General features: G+C 41.0%; 1 protein-coding gene across 1 annotated transcript in view; it reads left to right on the top strand.

Moving 5' to 3' along the window:
• The window catches only part of snx25 (sorting nexin 25), a 238134-nt gene that overhangs the window by 60711 nt on the left and 152423 nt on the right, over positions 1-25000 (top strand). Inside the window, exon 4 of the mRNA XM_048593946.1 lies at positions 24763-24979. Coding sequence (XP_048449903.1) covers positions 24763-24979 — 217 coding nt within the window. The remainder of the gene's footprint in view (positions 1-24762; positions 24980-25000) is intronic.

Below are 25000 nucleotides of genomic sequence, written 5' to 3'. Positions count from 1 at the left end.
TATTCCATCACGTTCCTGATTTGTGCCTTGTAGATGGTGGACAGGCTTTGAGGAGTCAGGAGATGAGTTACTAGCCGCAGTATTCCCAGCTTCTGGCCTGCTCTTGTAGCCACTCAGTTTATGTGTGTTCAATTGAGTTTTTGGTCAATGGTAACCCCCAGGATGTTGATTATTGGGGGATTCAGTGATGGTAACACCATTGAATGTCAAGGGACGGTGATTAGATTCTCTCTTATTGGTGATGATCATAGCCTGGCATTTGTGTGGCACGAATGTCACTTGCCACTTGTCAGCCCAATGTGACACATTGTCAAAAGCTTCAGTGGAAGCAAATACAGCCTATCCAAAGAATCCTCCATAAGACAACCTATCCAATCCAGGCATCAAATCTATTAATTCTCCGCTAAAGTGCCTCCAACATATTTATGTCTGTTCTTAAATAAAGAGACCAAAACTGTACACACTATTTGAGATGTGGTCTCTCCAATGCCCTACATAACTGAAGCATTACGTTCTTATGTTTTTTAATTCTCTCGTAATAATCAAAAAGGCTAATGAAATGTTGTTGTTAATATGCCGTGCCCGTACACTAAATTTTTGTGACTCATGCATTGAAACATCTAGATACCTCTGAACCTCAATCTAATCTAATGAAGCAGAGTCAGCACATATATTGGAGGAAGCTCAAGAGATTCGCTGGGATGATCCCTGGTGTGGACAGATTGTTTTATAAGCAAAGGCTAAACGGGTTGGGACTCTACTCACTGGAATTTAAAAGAATGAGATATGATCTCTTTGAAACATATAGGACTTTTAAGGAGCTTGACAGAGTAAATGCTGAGAGGATGTTTCCCCTTGTGGGAGAGTCTGGGACCAGAGGGCATATTTTCATAGCTTTTACAGAATCCAGTGTTTTCAGCCAATTCATGATATCACGGAGTGAATAAAGTTATTTGAAGACAGGCATCTGTGATGCTGTGGACCTCAGGAGGAGAACAGGTTGGATCATCTGCTCATTGCTTCTGGCTGAAGAGGATGCACATGCTTCAGCCTTGCCTTTTACACCAATGTGCTGGACTCTCCCAGCATGGAGAATGGGAATATTTGTGGAGCCTCCACTTCCTGCATGTTGTTGAACTATTCATCACCTCTTCATGATTGGATGTGGCAGGACTGCAGAGCTTAGATTTGGTCCATTTGGTTGAGGGGTTGCTTACTCTATCTGTTACCTGCTGCTCAAGCTGTTTAGCATGCAACTAGTCCTCTGCTGTAACTTGAGTTTGACATATAATTGTAACGTATACTTGGTGCTACTTCCGGCATGCCCATCTGACCTCTTCTTTGAATGCATTTTGATTTTCTGGTTTGGCAATGGTAGAATGGAAGATGTGACAGGCCATGAGGTTACAGATTGTTGTCGAATACAATTCTGCTACTGCTGATTGTCCATGGTATCATTTGAATGCTTAGTTTTGAGATGCTGGATCTGTTCAAAGTCTGTCCCATTCAGCCATTTCTCAAGTGTAACAAGGGGGTAATAAAGTTCTTCTAACTTTGTTCTGTGAAAGTACGTGGGGATGAATGCAAGACCAAAAGAATAATTATATGAAATTAGTAAAGGATGTCAAGACTGAAAGTAAAATGTTGGAAATCTAAATAAAGAAGCAAAATACTGTAAAATAGCAGCTGAGCAATGTTAATGATAGAAGCATTAGTATGCACATAAATTAATATATGGTAAGAACGTTTCAAAAATGAGACAGTAAAATAAATGTATTCCCAGAAGGCATTAAAGTATATCTGTAGGTAAAGCAGCCTTGTAGTTGTAATCAAGGAGTCACTTTTGTTGGAAGTGTAATTTTACAGATAGTGGCCTTAAATTTTCTATAATTTTAAAGTGCTACTTTGTTCCTTTATCCAAAAGGCAGAAGCTATTCTTGGACACCCGATCACGTGTCTTTCGGCAGTTTTATTGCATTTACTGTGCGGTGAAATATCTTTCTTAGCTTGTGGCTTTACTCAAGCAGATGAAGGGGAGAAGTGCCAGAGACAGTGAAGGGTTCTGGACTGGGGGCTGCCAGCTCTGGGCAGTCTTTGAAAGTGGGGCTAACAGAGTTTCTAAGGAAGTAATCTAGTACCCCTACAGTGTGGAAACAGGCCCTTCGGCCCAACGGGTCCACACCAACACATGGAGCATCGAACCCAGAACCATCTCCCTGATCAACATATCCGTGAACACTATGGGCAATTTAGCATGGCCAGTCCACCTAGACTGCACATCTTTGGATTGTGAGAGGAAACCGGAGCGCCCGGAGGAAACCTACGCGGACACGGGGAGAATGTGCAAACTCCTCACAGACAGTCGCCCGATGGTGGGATCGAACCCGGGTCCCTGGCGCTGTGAGGCAGCAGTGCTAACCACTGAGCCACCGTACTGCCCTAAAGGAAGGGAAGTTGAGTTGTCTGTTTTCCAGAGGGAAGGGGCAGGCGCATGTGCATGTGCAGTGAATTCAGAAGTGTGCAATGGAAGAAAATGTTGCCTTTTTATGCCTTAATTTTCCACCAAGGTGTCAGTACCTGGGCTTAGGGAGGATGCAGAAGGTAGTCTTGTCAATGCTTCCTCTGAGGCCTTGGTACACTCATCTTCGGAATTCCAGAAGGGCAATTATTCCAGAGCTGACCATTCTCCATAGGCATTGGGAGACTTATGGAATCTGCAAGTCAAAAGAAGTCATAGCCAATGGTTGAAATTAGTTTGCAATAACTGAAAATGATAACATGGTTAATGGGGAAATGTTAGTGGCTTAAGTAGTGATATTGGCTCATTTGGCAGGACACGGATATCTCAACATCCCCACAGAGTCTTTCAGGTCTTCTGTCGTGGGAGCCAGGACACTTGCCTCATAGGGGATGACAACTTAGATATCAGGCACTCCTCACCCATACACCTTTCTTACCCCTATTATGGGCTGCCGCCTTCTGTATGAGAAAAGGTGGGGGGAGGGGATTACCGAGAAGACAGTTGTTGGCACAGCTGTTAGTCCTGGTAAATGTGTGGGAAAGGTGTTGAGGTTTTCCGGAGGACTGGGGAGGCAGTGCAAAGAGCATACAATAGCTGGTGTAGCAGGCTTGGAGGGAGTGGCAGGGAGGTGGTGGTGGTGGTGGTGGTGGAGCAGAGCAGATGTGGGATTGTGTTGTAGTCGGCAGTGAGGGTGTTCAGGAATGAATCTTGGTGCCAGGTGTGAGCAATGGCACTGATTGTGTGAGATGGTAATCGTCAGTGGGTTCTTCCTGCATTCCTGGCTGCTCCTCTGCACCTTAGAAATTGCACTGATCCAGGTGGTGACCTCTGGTCAGGCTGGCAAGGTATGGTAGCGTGGCCTCTTCTGCTCATCTCCTAGTGGTCCTTTGGGAAGAGAATTCCTTTGCACCACCCCATTAACCTGGACCTTGTGGTTCCTGTCAGAGAAACGTGATACCATCTTCCCCTTCTCCGCCAAATTCCAATTCTGTCCATACACAAGCAGGCCAGCTCCAGTATGCCATTGCCTGTTTGGGTGCGTTTGAAGCTTTTTAAAGATGGTGTGGGCTCAAGGGTTGCCAGTCTTTGGGAAAATATACAGTAAGTGACAAGTTGGTTGAGGAATAGTGTTTAGTAAGATGGGGTAGAGGTTGAATGCAAGAAGTCTGATAGGCATGGGGTTGTTAAGTAATGAGAGAGTTTGGGAAGACATGATGAGAGAGCTCGCTGGACCTTGTCGTGAAAAACTCTTTTTAAACAAAAGTCGACACAATTCTGACTCAGTCAATAAAAATGTAAATTGAGTCTATGGTTGTTACAGAGGCAATCAACAAAGGCTCACCTGACTTGTTCCTGGGATGGCGGGACTGTCCTATGAAGAGACAGTGAACAAACTTGGCCTGTATTGTCTAGAGTTTTGAAGAATGAGAGATGATCTCATTGAAACAACAAAATACTTAAATGGCTTGATAAAGTAGATACAGGTATGATGTTTCTCCTGGTTAGGAGTCTAGAACCAGAGGGCACAATTTAAAAGTAAAGGCAATGCCCTTTAAGTCCAAGGTGAGGAGAATTATTTTATCTCTCTGAAGGTTGTGAATCTTCGGAATTCTCCACCCCAGAGACCTATAGGAGCTCAATCTTTGAGTATGTTTAAAGCAGAAATTGGTAGATCTCTGATTGCAAATGGCATAAAGGATTATGGGGATAGTGTAGGTAAAAAGCATTGATGTGTTTGATCAGCCATGATCATGTTAAATGGTTGAGAAGGCTTGATGGGTTGAAATGGTTTATTCCTGTTCCTGTGTTCCCAATTCTGCTGCTACTAGTGACCAGAGTATCTTATCAATGCGCAGTTTTGAGCTGCTAAATTTTTTTTTTGATTGTAGCCCAGTTAGCATCCACTTACCATTTACTGTATTGCCACATGTTACAATGGAAAATATTCAGTGTCTTGACATTTACTGTAACATTGAAGCTTTATAAAGGTAGGGAAGTTTTGTTATACCTGTCCTATAAATCAGAATGTCACACCTAGAGTACTGTGTACAGTTTTCTCAGGAAAGATATACTTGCACTGAAAGCAGATTAAAGATTTGCTAGCCTAATTCCAGGATGAATGCTGTATTTTAAATCACTCATGGGACGTGGATGCTACTGGCTGGGCCAGAAATTTTTACCCATCCCTAGCTGCCCTTGAGAAGGAGGTGGTGAGCTACCTTTTTCAGCCGCTGCAGTCCATGTGCTGCAGGTTGACCCACAGTGCCCTGAGGGAGGGAATTGCAGGATTTTTACCCAACAACAGTGAAGTAATGATCTGTTTCCAAGTCAGGATGGTGAGTAACTTGGAGGTTGTCATGTTCCCATGTATCTGCTGCCCTTGTCCTTCTAGCTGGACATGGTCGTGTGTTTGCAAAATGCTATTTAAGAATCTTTGGCAAATTTGTGCAATGCATCATGTAGACAGTACACACTGCTGCTACTGACCCTCTGTGGTAGAGAGAGTGGATGCTTGTGGATGTGATGCCAATCAAATGGGCTACTTTGTCCTGGGTAAGACCATGAGACATAGGAGCAGAATTAGGCCAGTCAGCCCATCAAGTTTGCTTCACCATTCAATCATTGCTGATAAGTTTCTCAGTCCCATTCTCCCGCTGTCTTTCCATAGCCTTTGATCCCTTTGACAATCAAGAACCTATCTATCTCTGTCTTAAGTATACTCCATGACCTGGCCTCCACAGCCTTCTGTGGTAACAAATTCCATAGATTCACCATTCTCTGGCTGAAGAAGTTTCTCCTCATCTCTGTTCTAAAGGGTCTTCCCTTTACTTTAAGGCTGTACCCTTAGGTCCGAGTCTCCACTGCTCATGGAAGCATCTTCCCAACATCCACTCTGTCCAGGCCATTCAGTATTCAGTATTCAGAGTCAATTAGATCTTCCCTCATCCCTCTAAACTCCATCGAGTTCAGACCCAGAGACCTAAAATGTTCCTCATATGTTAAGCCTTTCATTCCGGGGATCATTCTCGTGAACCTCTTCTGGACCTGCTCCAGGGCCAGTACATCGTTCCTGAGGTATGGGGCCCAAAATTGCTCACAGTACTCTAAATGTGGTCTGACCAGAGCATTATAAAGCCTCAAAAGTACATCCTTGCTTTTATACTCTAGTCCTCTCGAAATAAATGCCTACGTTGTATTTGCCTTCCTAACTACTGACTCAACCTGCAAGTTTACCTTAAGAGAATCCTGGACGAGGACTCGCAAGTCTCTTTGCGCATCAGACTTCTGAATTTTCTCCCCATTTAGAAAATAGTCTAAGCCCCTCTTCTTCCTACCAGAGTTCATGACCTCGCACTTTTCCATGTTGTATTCTATCGGCCACTTCTTTGCCCGTCGACTAGCCTATCTAAGTCCATCTGCAGCTTGCCTGCCTCCTCAATACTACCTGTCCCTCTACCTATCTTTGTATCATCTGCAAACTTAGCCAGAATGCCCTCAGTTCATTCATCTAGATCATTAATGTATAAAATGAAAAGTTGTGGCCCCAGCACTGACCTTTGCAGAACACCACTAGTCATTGGCTGCCAACCTGAGAAAGACCCCTTTTAACCCCCGTCTCTGGCTCTCTGGAGGAAAGCAATCTTCTATCCATGCTAGTACCTTGCCTCTAACACCATGGACCCTTATCTTTCTCAGCAGCCTCCTATGTGGCATCTTGTCAAAGGCCTTCTGGAAGTCCAAGTAGATAACATCTATTGGCTCTCCTTTACCACCTCAAAGAATTTTAGCAGATTTGTCAGGCATGACCTCCCCTTGATGAAACCATGCTGACTTTGCCCTATTTTACCATGCACTTCGAAGTATTCAGAAGTCTCATCCTTCACAATGGACTGCAAAATCTTAGACTAAGGTCAGGCTAATCGGCCTGTAATTTCCCATCTTTTGCCTTACTTCCTTCTTAAACAGGGGTGTCACGTTAGTGATTTTCCAGTCCTCTGGACCCTCCCTGACTCCAGTGATTCCTGAAAGATCACCACTAATGCCTCCACCATCTCTCAGAATTCTGGCGTGTAGTCCATCTGGTCCAGGTGATTTATCCACCTTCAGATCTTTCAGTTTTTCTAGCATCTGCTCCTTGGTGATGGCCGCCATACTCCACCATTCTGCCCCCCAACACACTTGCATTTTTTGGGATGTTACTTGTATGTTCTACTGTGAAGACTGAACAAAATACTTGTTCAGTACCTCCGCCATTTCCTTGTTCCCCATTGCTACTTCTCCAGCATCATTTTCCAATGGCCCAATGTCCGCTTTTGCCCTTCACATATGTAAAGAAACTCTTGCAATCTTCTTTTATATTACTGGCTAGCTTACCTTCATTTAATCTTCTCCTTCTTTATTTTGTTTCTTGTTGTCCTCTGTTAGTCTTTCCAATCCTTTGGCTTTCTACTGCTCTTGGCCACATTATATGCTTTCTCTTTTGCTTTAATGCTATCCCTGACTTCCCTTGTTACCCATGGTTGCCTCATCCTCCCTTTAGTATGCTTCCTTTGCCTACTGATGAATTTTTGCTGTGTCTCCCAAATTACTTCCAGAAACTCCTGCCATTGTTACTCTTCAACTTGAATCATATTATCGTCACTGCCCCCTAAGGGTTCCATCACCTTAAGCTCCCTCATCAAGTCTGCCTCATTGCATATCACTAAACTCGTGTTCCCACTGTTCCCTAGTGGGCTCCACCACAAGCTGCTCCAAAAAGCCATCTCGTAGACATTTCACAAATTCCTTTTCTTGCAATCCACTAACCAACCTGTTTTCCCAGTCCACCTGCTTATTGAAATCCCCCATGATCATTGTACACTTGCCTTTCTTGCATGCCTTTTCTATCTCCTGGTGTATCTTGTGCCTCAAATCCTGACTACCGTTTGAAGGCCTGTGCATAACTCCCAATATGATTTTTTTTTAGAAAAACCTTTTGTGGTTCCTCCACTCTACCCACAGATTCTACTTCATCTGATCCTACGTCATTTCTTGCTGTTGATTTGAATTTCATATCCTACTAATAAGGTAACCTCATCCCTTCTGCCCACCAGCCTATCTTTTTGATAGGATATATATCCTTGGATATTTAGCTCCCACTCCTGATCCCCTTGCAGCCGCGTCTCTGTGATGCCCACCACATCATATCTGCCAATTTCGATCTGGGCCACAAGCTTATTTACTTTTTGTATACTGCGTGCATTCAGATACAACATCTTCAGTCCAGTATTTACTGTCCCTCTTCTCATTGTCATCCCTTTATCCAGTGTGCTTGAAGTTTGATTCCTAACCCTTGGATGGTGCCAAGCCTCATGTGTTATTGGAGCTGCACCCATCCAGGCAAGTGGGAAGTATTCTATCACACTTCTGATTTGTGCTTTTTTAGATGGTGGACACCTTTTGGGGAATCAGACGGTGAGTTACTTGCTGCAGTATTCATAGCCTCTGACCTGCTGTTGTAGCCAATATAGTTATATGATGAGTCCAGTTGAGTTTTTGGTCAGTGGTGACCCCCAGAATGTTGATTGTGGGGTATTCAGTGGTGATAGTGCCATTGAATGTCAAGGGGAATTGGTTAGATTGTCTCCTGTTGAAGATGGTTATTGCCTGGCACTTGTGTGGTGGGAATGTTACTTGTTGTTTTGTCAGCCCAAGTATGGATATTGTCTAGATTTTGTATTTGAATATGGACTGTTTCAGTGTCTGATGAGTCGTGAATGATGCTGAACATTGTGCAATTATCAACAAATACACCCAGTTCTGACATTATGATGGAGGGAATGTCGTTGATGAAGCAACTGAAGTTGCTTGGGTCCAGGGCACTTCGCTGAGAAACTCCTGCAGAGGTGTTCTGGAGCTGAGATGACTGACCTCCAACAACTACAACCACTTCCTACACGCTACATATGACTACAACCTTATGAGGAAATGTTAAGCAATTTGTGCTTGTCCATGCTGGAGTTTAGAAGAATGCATGGTGATCTTATTGACGTGCAAGATTCTGAGAGGGCTTGACAGAGGAGAGGCTGAAAGGATGTTTCTTCTTGTAGGGGAATCTATAATGTCCGGACAGTGCTTTTTTTCAAAAAAGTAATCTCCCCTTTAAGACAGATGAAGAGAGGTTTTTTTCTGAAAGAGTTGTTAATCTTTGGAATTCTGCTCCCCAGAGAGCAGTGAAGGCTGAGTCATTGAATATATTCAAAGCTGGGTTATTCTGATGTCCGGTCGCTAAGGGAGTAGAAGATTATGGGGTCAGGCAGGAAAGTATAGTGAAGGTCACAGTCAGATTCGTCATGATCTTCGTGAAAGGCAAAACAAGCTTGATGAGTTGAATAGCCTGCTCCTCCTATTTTGAAAGATTTTATGATTGTTTGGAAGGAGGGGCTTTGTCTTGACTAGGAGATGTGCTGTCGTCACTGCACTGGTTTGTCTTGGACAGCTGCAACTATGATCAACGTATCAGGATGATGTTAGATAGGTATCTCTTGCCTATTGGTTTGCTTTGCACTGGTAAGGTTGCTCAAATTCCAGACCTATTTGGAAAGTTGCGTGGTATTTATTATTGTAGTACCATTCATATACTGGGAAATCTAGAACTAGGGGATACAGTCTCAGGATATGGTAGTACATTTAGGACTGAGATGAGGAAGCATTTCTTCACCTGATGGCCAACATGTGGCATTCACGGCTGTGGAAGCTGGGTCACTGAGTAGACTTATGACAGAGATTGATATATCTTTAGATATTAAAAGCATCAAGGGGTCTCGAGAAAGCAGGACTATGGCATTGAGATAAAGGATCAGCTGTGATCATATTGAATGGTGGAGCAGGCTGAAAGGGCTGAATGGCCTACTCCTGCTCCTAGTTTCTGTGTCAGTTAGGTATCTTCAGTTGACGTAGTATGCAAGCAAAGTTTTTAGTGGGTGATGAAAAATCCATTACTTGTTTATAGCATCTGAGGTGCTTTTTTCATTGTTCTTAGACTGTTGGTTTGTGAGATGTTTATTAAATAAACTGAGTAAAATTGTATCAAACATGCTGACGAGCAATGCATGATCTGTGATCACTGAAGTGCATTGAATCTTTGTGACTTCAGATCAGAAATGAACATTTCCCTGCAGGCTCTGGCACAGGAAAATGTGTGCTAAATGGATATTCAAATTTAACAATGTGGAATTGCTATGGAATACAGAATTGAAGAAGGGTCATTGGACTCTAAAATTATCTCTGTTTATGTATGTACAGATGCTTCCAGACCTGCTGAGTTTCTCCAGCAATTTCTGTTTTTGTTTGTTTTGGAATAGCTAGAACGGGATTAAATAAAGAAGTGCAGATGCTAGAGATCTGAAACAAAAACAAAGTTGTGGAGAAATTCAGCAGGTCTGACATCATCTGTGGAGAGAAAAAGGGTTAACATTTTGAAAGTTCTAAAGTTGGGGAAAATGTAGTCCCACTTCCTCCCCTCCACCCCATCCATCATCAGCATAAATACCACTATTTCCCAGATGTTTTCAGTTCTGACTTGGAATGTTAACCCTGTTTTGTTTTCGCAGATGCTGCCAGATCTGAGTTTCTCCAGCACTTTATTTTGGTTGCTAGAATAGAAAGTCATTGTGTTTTCCATGTTTGCAGTTTCCAATTTACCAACAAAATTTGAAAGAGAAATTGTTCTGATTTTTTTAAGAAGTTGTCACGCTGTTTGCATTTGTGCCATCTTTTTCAGATAAATATTTGAAAAAAGAAACGGTGCAAACTTTTTCAGTAAACCAGACTCTGCAAATTTTGCCTTGATCATACCTCAAGCTAGACATTGTATTCAAAAAGGCAGTTGGGTAATAAGTCATCTAATTTTGCGCGTAGGAGGAATTAGTAGCATGGAGAGCTGCAGGCACAATTTGAGTAGGTGTTGGCGGTTACAGCAATATACAGAGGCTTGTCTGATGTTTTTTCTTATGAGAGAGATGATCCCAGCAGTGAGAGAGGAGAGGTGTCTGGGTTGCTAGTGAGGCAAAAAATAATACTTGGCTACTTCAACTGATTAGAGTATTCATACTATACTGCCCTATTCCTAGTGTACTGCTGTAATGTATCAAGCAGCTGGGTAACAAACTCGCTGAACATTGACTTCTGAGGGATTGTTGCATTACCTGAGCATTTATTGACCTTTTTATTTTGTGAATTATGGAGCCAGCCATCGAGTTGAAGTTCAGTACCATGCACTGTTAATATTTTAGTTCCAGTCAAGAATAGTTCCATGGCCAGTAAGTTCAAATGCATGCAACAAATATTCATGTGAGTAAGGACATGCCATCTCTTCTTTAACCCTTCTCCTGTATTTAATAGGTATTTGGCTTCCTTTTGTGTTTGTCACTACTGGGCGACATGTTTTTAATTTTTTGGTATTTGTGCTGATTGTGCTGATGTAATGTATCTTGATAGTGGAATGAGAGAATAATGTTGTTGTCATTTGGAGTTAAGGGGATAAGGTGGAATCTATTTTTAACTAACCCTTAATTAGATATAAAACAGAAATGAGAAGGCTATTATCTGGTGGCTCACAAAGACCCATAGTCTCTACTGGGAAATTTGAATAGTTTCAAGAGTCTACTGTAACTTTCAAGAGAGTAGAAATTGAGAACGCTAAGGAGAAGGAAAGCACAACTGAGAATCTTTGCAAAAGGGCCAAGTTTGTTTGGGCATAAGGATGGATATACATATATCCTCATATTAAGTCATAAGGGAAAATATCTTTCTTGGTCTGCAAATCATTAAAATTAGGATGTCATCTTGAAGACCTTTCATCATCCAGCCAATTATTTTAAATCTCATTGGGCATTCATGGCTCAGGTCAGAAAGGATTACTCGGATGTAGAAGCAGAAGTAGGCCATTCAGCCCATCAAGATTGCTCATGACATCATTGCTGATCTCATAATCCTCAAGTCCACATTCTTGCCTTATCCACACAATCCTTGATTCCCTTACTGATTTTAAAAATCTCAGCCTTCGATATACTTAACGACCCTACTTCATTAGCCCTCAGTGGTAAATAATTCTGCAGATTCACTACCCTCAGTAGAAATTCCTTTGCATCTCTGCCCTAAATGTACAAAACTTTATTCTGGGATTAAGCCCTCTGGACCTAGATTCTCCCATAAAGGCAAAACATCTACGGTCAAGCCTCCTAAGCATCATGTATATTTCAGTAGGATTGCCTCATTCATCTAATTGCCAATGCTTATAGGCCCAACCTACTCAACCTCTCCTCCGTACCTGGTATTAGCCTAGAGAACCTTCTCTGGAGTGCTTTCAATGCCAGTATTTCTTACTTTGGATAAAGGTCTAAAACTGTTCACAGTATTCCAACTGTGATCTGTCTTAAGCCTTGTATAGTTTTAGCTATATGTCAATACATTTTTTAAACTCCATTCCCTTTAAACTAAAGGCTAACATTGCATTTTCCTTCCCTATTGCCTGCTGTATCCGATTGCGAGCTTTTTGTGATTTATGCTCAAGGATCCCTAAAACCATGATCTATAGCTATCTGCCATCTTTCTCCACTTGAATAATCTCAGCCTCTCAATTCTTCCTGCCAAAGTGCATAACTTGATATTTTCCCAAATTAATTATATTCCATCGGCCAGGTTTTTGCCCACTCATTTGACCTGCCTATATCCTTTTGTAGACTTTGTCATCCTCACCATTAGTCTTTCCACCTAGTTTTGTCATCAGCAAACTTGGCAATAGTGCATTCACCTTCCTCATTTGAGTTATTAATATATATTGTAAATAATTGTGGCCCCTGCACTGATCCCTGTGGCACACCGCAAGTTACAGCTTCCCATCCTGAAAATGCTTCCCTCATCCTATTCTTTTGTCTTTTAGTTAGCCAATTCTGTAGCCATGCCAATACACTACGTCCAGCACCAAAGGCTGTTATCTTAAATAGTTGAATGTGTGGTACCTTATCAAACGCCTTCTGAGAAACCAAATATTTTATCTTCACTGCTTCCCCTTTTATTCAGTTTTTTACCACCTCAGATAATTTAAGTAAATTTGTTGGACATGATTTCCCCTGCATGAATCCATGCTGATGTTGCTTAATTATATGATGTATTTCTAAATGCTGTGCTATTATATCCTTTTACTTAGACTCTCAACACTTTCCCAGTAACAGATGTTAAGCTAACTGCCCTTATAGTTACCTGGTTTTTGTTTCCTCTACTTTTTCTAAATAAAGGTGTTACATTGGCAGTTTTCCAATTCTCTTCTCTGGGACTTTTCCAGAATCTAAGGATCCTTGAAAGATTACCAACTGTCGACTATCTCTGTAATATCCTAGCGGGCATCCCATAAGGTCCAATGGATGTATTGCTCTTTAGCCCCATTAGTTCCTCTAGCACTTGTTTTCTAGTGACAGGTATTGTATTTATTTCCTCTCCTCCTTTTGCCCCTTGAATATGGAGTAATTTTGGGACGCTATTAGGATCTTTTTCTATGAAGGTTGATGCAAAGTACTTGTGCAGCTTCTCTGCTGTTTCCTAGATCCCCATTATTTTATCCTTGGTCTCATTCTCCAAGGGGCCCATGTGCACTTGGGCTTCTCTTTTCCTTTTTAATATATATACATACATAAAGAAACTCTTGCTGTCTGTCTTGATATTACTTGTAAGTTTACACAGAAATTTTATTTTTCCCTCATTTCTTTTGGGCATCTTTTGTTGATTTTCTAAAGCTTTTTCCAATTGTTTGTCTTACTAATAACCTTTGCCACATTTTTTTGTTTTTTCTTTCAATTAGATGCTATCCTTGACTATCATGTTAGCTGATTGCCTTACTTGAATCCTCCTTCCTCATGGGAATATGTCTTTGCTGTGAGCCATTAAGTATTTTCTTAACAGTCTACCATTGTTTCTCGGCCGTCTTTGCTGCTACACTCCTTTTCCAGTCCAATCCAGCCAGTTCTGATCTCGTTCCTTTGTAACTACCCTTTATTTAAGCTTAATTCTGTTGTTTCCAACCCAAGTTCCTCACCTCAAACTGAATGCTAATTTCTACCATGTTATGGTCACTGTTTCTTGGGGGATCTTTTAGTCTGACATCATTTGTTAAATCTGCCTCATTACACATCCAAAATACTCTGATCCCTGGTTGGATCGAAAACGTATTGTTCTAGGAAACCGTCTTGAATACACTCCATAATTTATTCCTCATGGATTTCTTTGCTCATCTGACTATTCCAGTCTACATGAAAATTAAAGTCACCCATGATTGATGGACTATCTTTGTTACATTCCCTCATTATCTCCTGATTTATTCTCTGCTGCACTGTATAGCTGCTTTTAGGGGTTCTGTGGATTAATCCCAACAGTGTCGTCTTTCCCTTTTTTTTATTTCTAACGTCCACTCATTTTATGTTTTCCGATTCAAGATCATTTCTCGCAATTGTACTTATTGAATTATGAATGATTTTATTGTCACGTTATTTTACAGTAGGAAAAAAAGTTAAATGCAGTAAAATAGACTTTTCCACTGTCACCATGATCTGGCTCCATTTTGAGTAGTTTAAGAGTAAGGGAAAAAAAAGGTGTAGCTTAAAGCAAGTCACTCAGTCCTCAGCCAGCTTATCATCAACGACACCTGCACTGCCATCCTTTCTGTACCGCCTCGTTGCTGACTACACTGGGCCCAACTAACATTAAGTTGCCACCGTTCAGATGGCATCTTTTGCTGCTGAGCTGATTCTCCTCCGCCATCACCGTGCCCCCACCTGCACTGAACTCGCCAACGTCAGAGTTGCATCTCTTGCTGCTGGGCCCATCTCATCAATGTTGCAATGTTGGCCTTCTGCCATTTCTTTACCGCCACCAGTGCCAGACCCAACCAACAGCAAAGTCACTTCAGATCTTCAGGCACCATCTTTTGCCGCAGGGCCTATCTTGCTGATGTAATATGTGCTCGTTCCAGTGCCAGATCCTGTGCTCGCCTTGGTAAAGTAAGGAAGGGCTTACTTGACTTCGCCTGGGCTCGCTCACTGCTGCCTTTGCGAGGTCAGCGCTGGGCTCATTCTAGTCCACACCTGTCTCACTCCCTGCTGCGGATGCCATCTGAGCTCAGGACAAGAGTTAAGGAGAAGAGAAGGAAAAACAAAAGGGAAAAAATGAAAAAGGAAGTGTTTGGAGCAGATGGGCCAGGTTCAGGAGACCTACTGTGCCACCATCTCTGTGTGTATCCTGTTACCATTCCGTACTGACAATGCTACCACATCACCCTTTCTTTCCTGACATATCCTTGAATATTCAGTTCCTAGCTTTGAGCTCCTTATAACTGTATCTCCATTACGGTTATAACATGATCCCTGTTTATGTATATTTATGCCATTAATTCATCAATTTGTTCTAAATACTGTGTGCATTGAAGTAAAGAGCTATGAATTTTGCCTTTTTATCAATTTTCCTATTTTGAACCTTATTCACTGTTTTTCTATGTTTGTATACTCTGTCCTTTGCTGTCACAGTCTGCATTTCATTATCCAACTAGCTGCCCTGTAGTATTGCCATATCCTCTTGTTTCGTAGATCTATATATCTTCCTCGTCTTCCCTCACTCGAATTAATTTAAAGCCCTGTCTTCAGCACTAGATATTCGATTCACCAGGACATTGTTCACATCATGGTTCACATGAAACCCATTCCACCAGAACAGCTCCTTTTTACTCCAGTATGAATGCCACTGCCCCACCCAACCAATGTTTGAGCCATGCATTTAACTCCTTGCCTTTATTTACCCTATGTCAGTTCACGTGTGGTTCAGGCAGTAATTCCAAGATTATTGCCGTGGAGATTCTGCTTTTTAATTTGGCTCTTAACTGTGCAAAGACTTTCAACAAAACCTCCTTCCTAGGCCTGCCATTGTTGGTACCAACGTGGATGATTACTGCTGGATCCCTCCACTCCCTCTTGAAATTGTTCTGCAGACTTGAGATATCCCTAATTCTGGCTTTGGGCAGGCAACACAGCCTTGGTGACTCCTGCTCATGGCAACAGAGAACAGTATTTTCCCCCTAATAATGCTGCCCCCACTACAACTACATTCCTTTCCTAATTCCTTCCCCAACTTGAATTACTCCCTGTATCAGGGTGCAGTAGTCAGTCTGCAGTGCTCCTTGCAGTCCCCACTGTGATCCACACAGCTTGCACGAGCCCCGTAACTGTTGGAACAATTGCAGGGGCTATTGCTGCTCAATTTTAACCACCTGGGTTGTTATTACTTGCCTCATCTGTGGTCACACCCGCCTGTCTCTGATCACAAACCATTTTGACTTGTGTAGTCTGCGGGGTGCGACTGCCCTCTGGAGCAAAGTGTCAAGACAACTTTCCCCTTGCCTGACTTGGTGCAATGTCAGCAGCTCAGACTCCAGCTCCTCAACTCCGATCTGAAGTTCCTCGAGCTGCAAACACTTAGTTCAGATGTGTTCACTCCTGGATCACATTTTGGTGAGCAGCAGCCACACATCATCCATCCTGCCATCACTGTTGTATTTGATTTAACTTGTGAATTCCCTGCTCTTTATACATCACTGTACTACTGTATCATTTTTATAAACTGAAAGCTAGTGTCACTTTAATACTGAAGCAGTTATTTCTAAGATACAGAAAACACTGAAGATCAAAACGCAACTGAAAAACTGAGATAACAAGGTGTAGAGCTGGATGAACACAGCAGGCCAAGCAGCATCAGAGGAGCAGGAAAGCTGACGTTTTGGGTCTAGACCCTTCAGAAAACTGATTTCTATCTGAAAGATGAGAAATATTCACCAGTCCAACTTGGCAACCAGCTTCTTTGCCTGCACCTGCATCATGCTGTGGTTTGTGACATTGTTCAGCTGTTAGTCTTATTGCCGGATAGCCTCTCGAATCATGCCTTTTATCCCCTCCCACTTACCTCTTGCTCTGCTGAGTTTATTTGTTGCGGTAAACCCTAGTTAAAGTACCTCTGTCCTCCTCCTTTGTATCAAATTTCCAACACTAGTCAGTAGCTAGTCACTCGGTCTTCATCTCTCTGCTGCAGTTGCACACTGACATTGCTACTTGCTGTAATGTTGTCTAACATAATATGATAATTAAAGCTAAGAGTCTTGACAGATTTAGTTTGTCATTTGCTGGTAAATCAAGTTTGTTTAACACAATGCATCATCTTTGTAATGCAATTAGCTGTGGTATTTCATTGCTCAGAATTAGCCAATAATTTAAACTGTGTTTTTGGTGTGGAAACTTTTCCAAGTTATTTACAGGAGACAGTAACTGCTTCGTAGGAGCGTTGTTTTGCACAGACTGTTCCTGTTGCCATGATCTGCTTTAAGCTTCTTTGGTGGTAAAATACTGGGACTTAGCACTTTTCTTTTGTATGGTTACTGTGTGGACTGTTGTCAGCAGTGGGCCTTGTGTCAGCTTGCTAAGCTCTTTGGCTACACTGTAGGTGTGTATTGTGCAATATTTAAGTTCCCAATTCCATGTCATTTACGTAGATTTATGTTCCAAATGTTAACAACTGGATCTGGCAAAGCATGGTTTGAAGTCCATACAGGTGCTGTATTTTCCCATTTTAAAATAAAACACCTTGGCAAGGTAAAATTTTAGCTTGAAAAGTACAATTACTGTTTAAGCTGGTGACCAGTATATTTCGTCGTCTTCCTGCTATCCTACATTTGAGTATTCGCATATACGCTGGTGGTCCAAAATTTGTTTGGTTGACTTGTAAGCTTTTGGCCAGTTTTTTTTTTAGTTTCCTGGTTTGATTGTTCAAGAAATGTTTTCAAGAATATAAAAGGAAAACTTTTGAAATAATGACCGTTATGTTACTGTGTCTGACGGTGGGAGGCCAGACTTGGCGTTTGTAGGCTGGCGTGGGATAAAACTATTTATCTGATACATTGAAGTGATTTTCACTCATCATTTGGTGACTACGTTGTGAGGTGGCAATGTTAGCCTCGTGACCTTCGAACGTTGACTAAGTGTTCTTCTTATGAAAAGCCAGTAAATAACTCCCAAACCTGTCAGTGTTAATTAGTGTGATGATGAATAAGTGAACTACTTTTAGAAGCCAGTTTGCCACAGCTGCACACCATCTTCACAAAAGTATGAATATGGAATAAGATTTTACCTTGATCATTCTGGAAGTTAAGGCTGAACTGAAAAAAATACTATGTATTTTAGTCTGTTCAGGAAAGCATGGACATATTACCTCTGATTTCCAACTAAAATGCTAATGCAGGATAATATGGAGTGAGAGGTTGATTGGAGTCAGAATTGATGACTGTACTTGCCGACTATGAAAGGACTTGCATTTATGTAGCACCTTTCAGGAAATGAGGGTGTAATATGCTTCGTAAACTTTAGGCACTTGTGAAAGCTGAACAGCAGATGCTAGGGATTTGAAATATAAACTGCAAGTACTGGAAACATGCAGCAGGTCAGTTTGGCAGTGTCTTTGCAGAGAGAAAAAGTTGATGTTTCAAGCCTGTGACCTTTCTACAAAAGTAGAAACTGTTACAAGTGTATCAGGTTTAAAGCAGACACAAAGGAAGAATGGAATGTTAAGGAAAGAGCCTTTTTAATCTTAGTACCATGACACCATAACTCTTGTGCATCATAGTTTTAAAAGTAAACTTCCTTTTAAGTTCAAAACCATTGATGGGATGGGATTTTTTTTTTAACATGACTGAGAGACTCAGACATTCAAAGCACAGAAGTTTCACTGTCGTGTTTTATCCAGATAAGCCCAACTTTGACAACTGCTAACAAATGGATGGACCATGTAAGTTTCAATCATGGATGTCTTGAATATAAATGAGCTTGGTTCCTTTGTTAATTTGTCAGATGATGTTAATTGCAACTAAGGGTCAACACTTTGCAGAAAGAAAGCCTTGTTTTTAGTTTGGCTAGCTTATTTATGCATGTCTCAGTCAGTATAAAAATTTAAATGTAAAAACTAAATCCTCAGTAATCCAGCTGTGTGAAGAGAACAAAGCTGCTATGGTTTGACTACATGACCTGCATGTAACCATAAACAGCCCTTTCTTGAGTTGATCATCATCTGGGTTGGGTTTAAGGTAATTTTGTGAGGTTCTTTGTACAGGGCCAATTTGCTTGTGAGTGATAATTGGCACAGTTGTCAATTACAGCTTTCTTATCTACTAATCTATCGGATGCCTGTAATTTTTAATAATTTATGAAATTGAATTAAAACTTGTGATCTTTTCCTTAAATTAAGAGCCACAGCAGAGACGCAGTCAGTTGGGATAAACAGCAGTTTATAGACAATACTTACTAACTTTCTCTGCTGATTTTGGCCCCCTGGGAGGGCTGTCAAAGACAGACACTTGTTTTGCCTGCAGATTTTCCAATCCCTGGGCAATCCATGTTGCAGGAATGAATTTGCACTGTTGGCTCTGAAATTAAATATGTTAAAAGTTTCCACCTTTGCTCAGATAGGTTCAGGGAGGCCTTGGTGTTCACTACTGGGAGGGAGAAAAGCTCTGTGAATGCCAACATTTTATTTAAGTCTTTAATTATCCTCATCCTCATCCTCATCCTCATCCTCATCCTCATGCTGTCTGGACTGGAGTGAAGTGGGTTGTGCGGTACATTAATAATGAGGTCTCAGTCTTTGTGTAACGAATATTTTAAGAAAAAGATGAATGTGTTTTCTGAGAAAATAAATTGTGGATTTTTGCTAGCATTGTGTAGCGCAGACTGTGGTGTGAATTGTATTCCTTGTAGTTGCTGGTCATAAAATTGTTCCTAAGAGATCTTGATGCTGCTGCTGTAGGAAATTGAAATGTTATTTATTCCCAGTCTCACTTTTGTTCACTGATCTGAGCTGTCTTGTGAGCAGCTGGTGCTTGAACAGTCTTTTTAATGTATTTAATGTAGTTGTCCTGTCCTGTGATCTGTGTGTTTCTTTAAAACTTGGCCTTCATAAAATGATTTAGAGATAGTAGGAACTGCAGATGCTGGAGAATCTGAGATAACAAGGTGTAGAGCTGGATGAACACAGCAGGCCGAGGATGCTGCTCAGCCTGCTGTGTTCACCTTCATAAAATGATGTTGTGTGGCATTAGATTTGTCTTGATTATTATAGGCATGTACAAAAATGTTACTTGGATATAACCATACTTGTAAAAATGCCAAGAGCTATGAATTGAATATTATCAAAAGGCAACTTTTGTATATTGAAGGCTGGGGTGGGAAGACAGAAGACAACTTGGGTTGGTCCCAGTTGTAAGTTGAATTCATCTATAAAAGCAGTTGTATCATGCCTTTTATATTCCATTGCTGTAATTTGATTCACAACATGCTGCATTGGACAATTATTCAATAATACTGGTTCGATAATGCAATTCTGAGTTTTGCTGATCCCACTAATGGCCAAGTAAGAGCTCAAGTCTGTGGATATTTGAGGCTAATGCAACATTTTGGCTTGTGTTGTTAACTTCAGGGTTGGTAGAGATTGCAATCCCACAAATGCAGGATATTTACTCCGCTATTGAGGAAACTTTTTGTATTCACTCATAGGAAGTGTGAGCTAGCTAGGCCAGCATTTATTGCCCCTCCCTAATTTCACTGGAGAAACTCGTGGTGAGCAGCCTTGTTGGTATAGATACATCCAGTGCTGTTTGGGAGGAAGTTCCAGTATTTTGACTCAGCAGCAGTGAAGGAAAGGAGACACCATTTTCAAGTCAGGATGGTGTGTGGCTTGTTGAGGAGCTTATAGAGCTGGTGGTGTTCCAATTTTTCTGATGTCCATGTCTTCCTAGGTGATAGGCATTGCAGGTTCAGAACATGCTGTCTGTAAGGAGTGTTGGTGAGTTGCTGCAGCGTATCTTAGATGATACGCAGTGCTGCCGTGGGATATCAGTGGTTGAGGCATAGAAACATAGAATATAGGAGCAGGAACAGGCCATTTGGTACTTTGCACCTGCTCCTCCATACAATACGATCATGGCTGATCATCCAACTCGGTACCTATGTTCTTTGATATCTTTATGGAATCATAGTCATACAGTGTGGAAACAGACCCTTTGGTCTAACTTGTTCATGACGACCAAATTTCCCAAACACAATTAGTTCTGTTTACCTGTGTTTGGCCCATATCCCTCTAAACCTTTCCTATTCATTTACATGTCCAAATGTCTTCTAACAGTTTTAACTGTACATGCATCTACCATTTCCTCTGTCAGTTCATGACACACATGAACCACCCTCTGTGTGAAAACATTGTCCCTCAGGTCCCTTTTTAAATCTTTCTCCTATGCCCCCTAGTTGTGAACTCCCTCACCCTAAGGTCTCCATAATCCAGACCAGATCATGCTTGTTTTTATCTATTTGCTTGATTAGTTCATCTACTTTATCATGAATACTCCATGAATTAAGGCACAAAGCCTTAAGCCTTGCCTTTTTAATATTATTTGTCCTGTTCCCATTATTGTTCACTATAAACCACAATGGACCATAAACTTGAAATCCCTGCAGCATTTCATTACACCTTAACTAATATAAATATCTGCTGCACTGAAGCCTATGCATTTGAAGATTAATTATTAATTCCTTGATCAATATTAACTTCATGTTTTTCAGTTACTTCTCAAAAATGCAATATTTCAGTTAATGCAAAGCATAAGATAAGCTTTGAATTATTTATCTCTTTTTCATGTTTTCATTCTGTTGTCTGACAAAAACGTAATTCTGCAGTTTTGCCTTTGTGTGCTATGTTTATTTTCTCTGGCAATCTTGCCATTTCTGAAGAATTTCTAATAAAAAAAAAATGAAGAAATGAATCTCCAGGCTCTCCTTTTAATGTTTATCAATCTTATTTGCACTCTTTTTAAACTTTGAGAGTAACCATGGAATAACATCAATACAGATAGCAAGAACTTTAAATCTAGAAGAAGGAAGAGAGAAGCCAAGGTGAACACAAGCCCCTGAGAGCATGATGCTGGGGAAATGAAAATGGGGAACCTGAAAAGAGTAGATGAATAAATTGCATGTCTTCACAGTAGAGGACGCTCATAGCATTTCAGAATTGAGAAATAATCAAGGGGCAAAAGAGAATGGAAATAACTATCATGAGAGAACAAGTGCTAGGGAAACTAATGGGGCTAAAGACTGTAAGTCCACCAGACTTGATAGGATGCATCTTGGGATACTAAAGGACTTAGCTGCAGAGATAGTAGATACAGTGGTAGTAAACTTCCAAGAGTCTGGAAAAGTCTGAGGATTGGAAGACTGCCAATGTACCACCTTTTATTGAAAAAAAAGACAAATAACAGCTAAGTATAGGCTAGTTAACTTAATGTCTGTTATTGGGAAAATGTCACTGTTTTAAAAATAACTATTACTGAGCATTTAGAAAGTAAATAATACGATCAGGCAGAGACAGCATGGCTTCATGCCTGAAAAATTTACTCATTCTTTGAGGTTAAAAGAGGGATGGATAAAGGGGAGTAGTGGATATAATATGCTTGGATTTTCAGAGCATTGCCACACGTCCAGTTACTTCATAACAGTCCTTGGTGTTGGAGGTTGAATGTCAGCATGCATAGAAGATTGGCTAGCTAATTGAAAGACAATTAGGATAACGGGGGAATTTTCAGAATGGCAACCTGTAACTAATAGTGCACCACAGCTGTCATTGCAGTGGCCTCGAGTATTACTCCTCCATTTATGCCACCGGTCATTGTGAATCTGTATGGGCTTTGTGGCCTTCGATGCAATTTAGCCTGGAGTGATTTTGATCCTCTTCCTAATCCTGAAATCCTTCCATTATCATCGTCTTTTTTTTTTTTACTTGGGGACTGTGAATGGTTGGAATTCTCCACCTTAGAGAGCTTTGGAAGCTCAGCCTTTTAACTTGTTTAAAATAGAGATTGATTGATAGAATTCTAATTACCAGTGGCATATAAAGGTTATGGAGGTAGTGCAAGTAAAAAGACTTGAAGTGATCAATCAGCCATTAGTGCATTAATTGGTGGAGCAGGCTTGATGGGCTGAATGGCCTATTCCTGTTCCTATTTCCATTGTATTCAACTTGCTGAACCACTGAACCTGCTCCAGATTTGGCCAGGCTATCAGAAGATGGGCCCCAGAGAGCGATTTTAAAGAGCATTTTAAAGGAGGAAAATGATGTAAAGAGGCGGACGGGGACAGGAAGAAAATTCCACACCTTAGGACCTAAGCACCGAGAGTGGGCCAAAGGAAGTGAAGAAAAAACACCAAGTTCTTGGACGGGTGGCATAATCTACAAGTTTATAGAGAGAATATATTCATGCCTGCATTTGTGTAAGATTAAAAATATGGCTGTGTCAATTGTTTTTAAAGTCACTGTATGAATTATAAAATACATATTATTTAATGCTATGAAACGGTGTTGAGGATGAGTATATGTGTGTCCGCTGTCTGTGATAGAAGGGGATTGGTTTACACCCTGGATATCGTGAGCTGCATGTCAATCTTGATGAACAGCAGTTACAGGCTAATAGCTGCAGCTTGATGAGAGCAATGACTTAAGTTAGTCTCCAGTGTCAGACTATTTACAGCGAATAAAGACCACTGCTTAACAGTCATTACTGACAGGACAGCCTGGGTGTTCAGCACATGACCTCTAGTTTTGAGGTCATTCTTATTACTGATTCTGAATTCCAATTTAACGTTAATTGTCAGACTCTGGGCCTTACCAAAATCACTCCAGGTGTGTGTGTTTAGACTAGGTTTTCAAATGTATTAAGTTATCAAAACAAATATAACAGAAGTGGCACTTGACAAGCAGTGTACTTGTCTGATTCACGGTGGAATACCAGCCCCAGTCAGCTGGGATGCTGACTTCTCCAACATTTTGCGGTTTGCACACTGCCTTATTGAAAAATCAACTGTATCAACTCTTTTTGTAAATCACAACCAGAACCAACAATATCTCTTAACTCTGGTCCAAGGCAAGGCATGGCTGGATTTTGTTGCCTAGTTAAGGCATACACTGTCCGTGGTCACCACCTGATGTTTATTTATCTAGCATAGGAAGTACGTATTAGTTCATTACCTTGGGGTTTAGCTTACTTAGTGTGAATTCCTAATTAAATTGAACATCTTCCTTACTGCGTCTGTGTGTGATGTTGATCAGATCAGTTTTACTTTGTGGGGACTTCCTGGATGATGTGTTATATTGTGGCTGCTGTGTTTGGAATGGCTATTTTACTTTGTATAAACAGATTACAAAGTTATATAAAGCTTTAAACAGGCTACCAGTATCTTGGTCATAGAGAGGGATTTCAAAGAGCATCTCAAAGGAGGAAAGCAAGATAAAGAGGCTGTTGGATTTGCACAATGCTTTCAATAGGAACCCCCACAAGAGGTTAGTAACCAAATTTAGAGCACATGAGATAGTGGGTAATATATTGATGTGGATTGAGGGTTGGTTCATGGAAAGAAGATAAGAGTGTGGGAATAAATCAATTGCTCATTCTCATTGGCAGGCTGTGATGAGTGGGGTACCAAAGGAAAACTGTTTGGACCACAGCACCTCACAATCTATATCGATGACTTGGATGTGATAATCAAATGTGATTTTCCAAGTTTGCAGATGATATAAAACTAGGTAGGAATGTGGGTTGTCAAGAGGATACAAGGAAGCTTCACAGGGATTTGTACAGGCTGGGTTAGTAGGCAAGAGTGTGGCAGGTGGAATATAATCTGTAAAAGTGTGAAGGAGGAATGGAGTCGCAGAGTATTTCTTAAATGGTGAAAAATTATGAAGTGTTTATGTAAAGAAGAACACCTGGATCCCTTTTGACATGTCCTTGAAAGCTATAACATATAGTTGTGGCAATCATTTAGGAAGCCAAATGGCATGTTGACTTTCTATCGCAAGAGGATTTGATTGCCGGAACAGCACACTCTCCATGCTCTTTTGGACCATTTCAGCTGTTTAGCTGGGAGAAGATTCCAGTTTTTCCCCTCCAGGCTAGACTTGCATCCTACTTTTGGAGAAAATGTGCTTGTGAAGTCATTTTAATCCTTTACCTCGTTACTTAATACCATTTCCAATGAAATTGATTACTTGCATGAAATAATATTTGGAGAGTTTTAAGAAGCTGCGCATCGCCTATACAAGATTCAAGAAAATCTCATAGCTTGTATCATTTTGTCTTTCAGTTTTTGACTACAGCTACAGGGATTACATCCTTTCCTGGTATGTGAAGATCAGCAAAGATGAAGGACATCTGTACCATATGCTCTCTGAAGATTTCTGGGAAATGACAAAGCAATTGCGCATTCGACTCAGTAACATTGACATAGTTAAATTAGTTTGTAATGATGTAGTCCGGACTGTACTCACTCACTTCTGTGACCTCAAGGCAGCGAATACAAGGTAAAAGTTTGATTTGAGATG

This window comes from Rhincodon typus, chromosome 3 (assembly GCF_021869965.1).
Source record: "Rhincodon typus isolate 14 chromosome 3, sRhiTyp1.1, whole genome shotgun sequence".
In the NCBI taxonomy this organism is placed as follows: domain Eukaryota; kingdom Metazoa; phylum Chordata; class Chondrichthyes; order Orectolobiformes; family Rhincodontidae; genus Rhincodon; species Rhincodon typus.
This window is presented reverse-complemented; position numbering and strand designations above follow the sequence as displayed.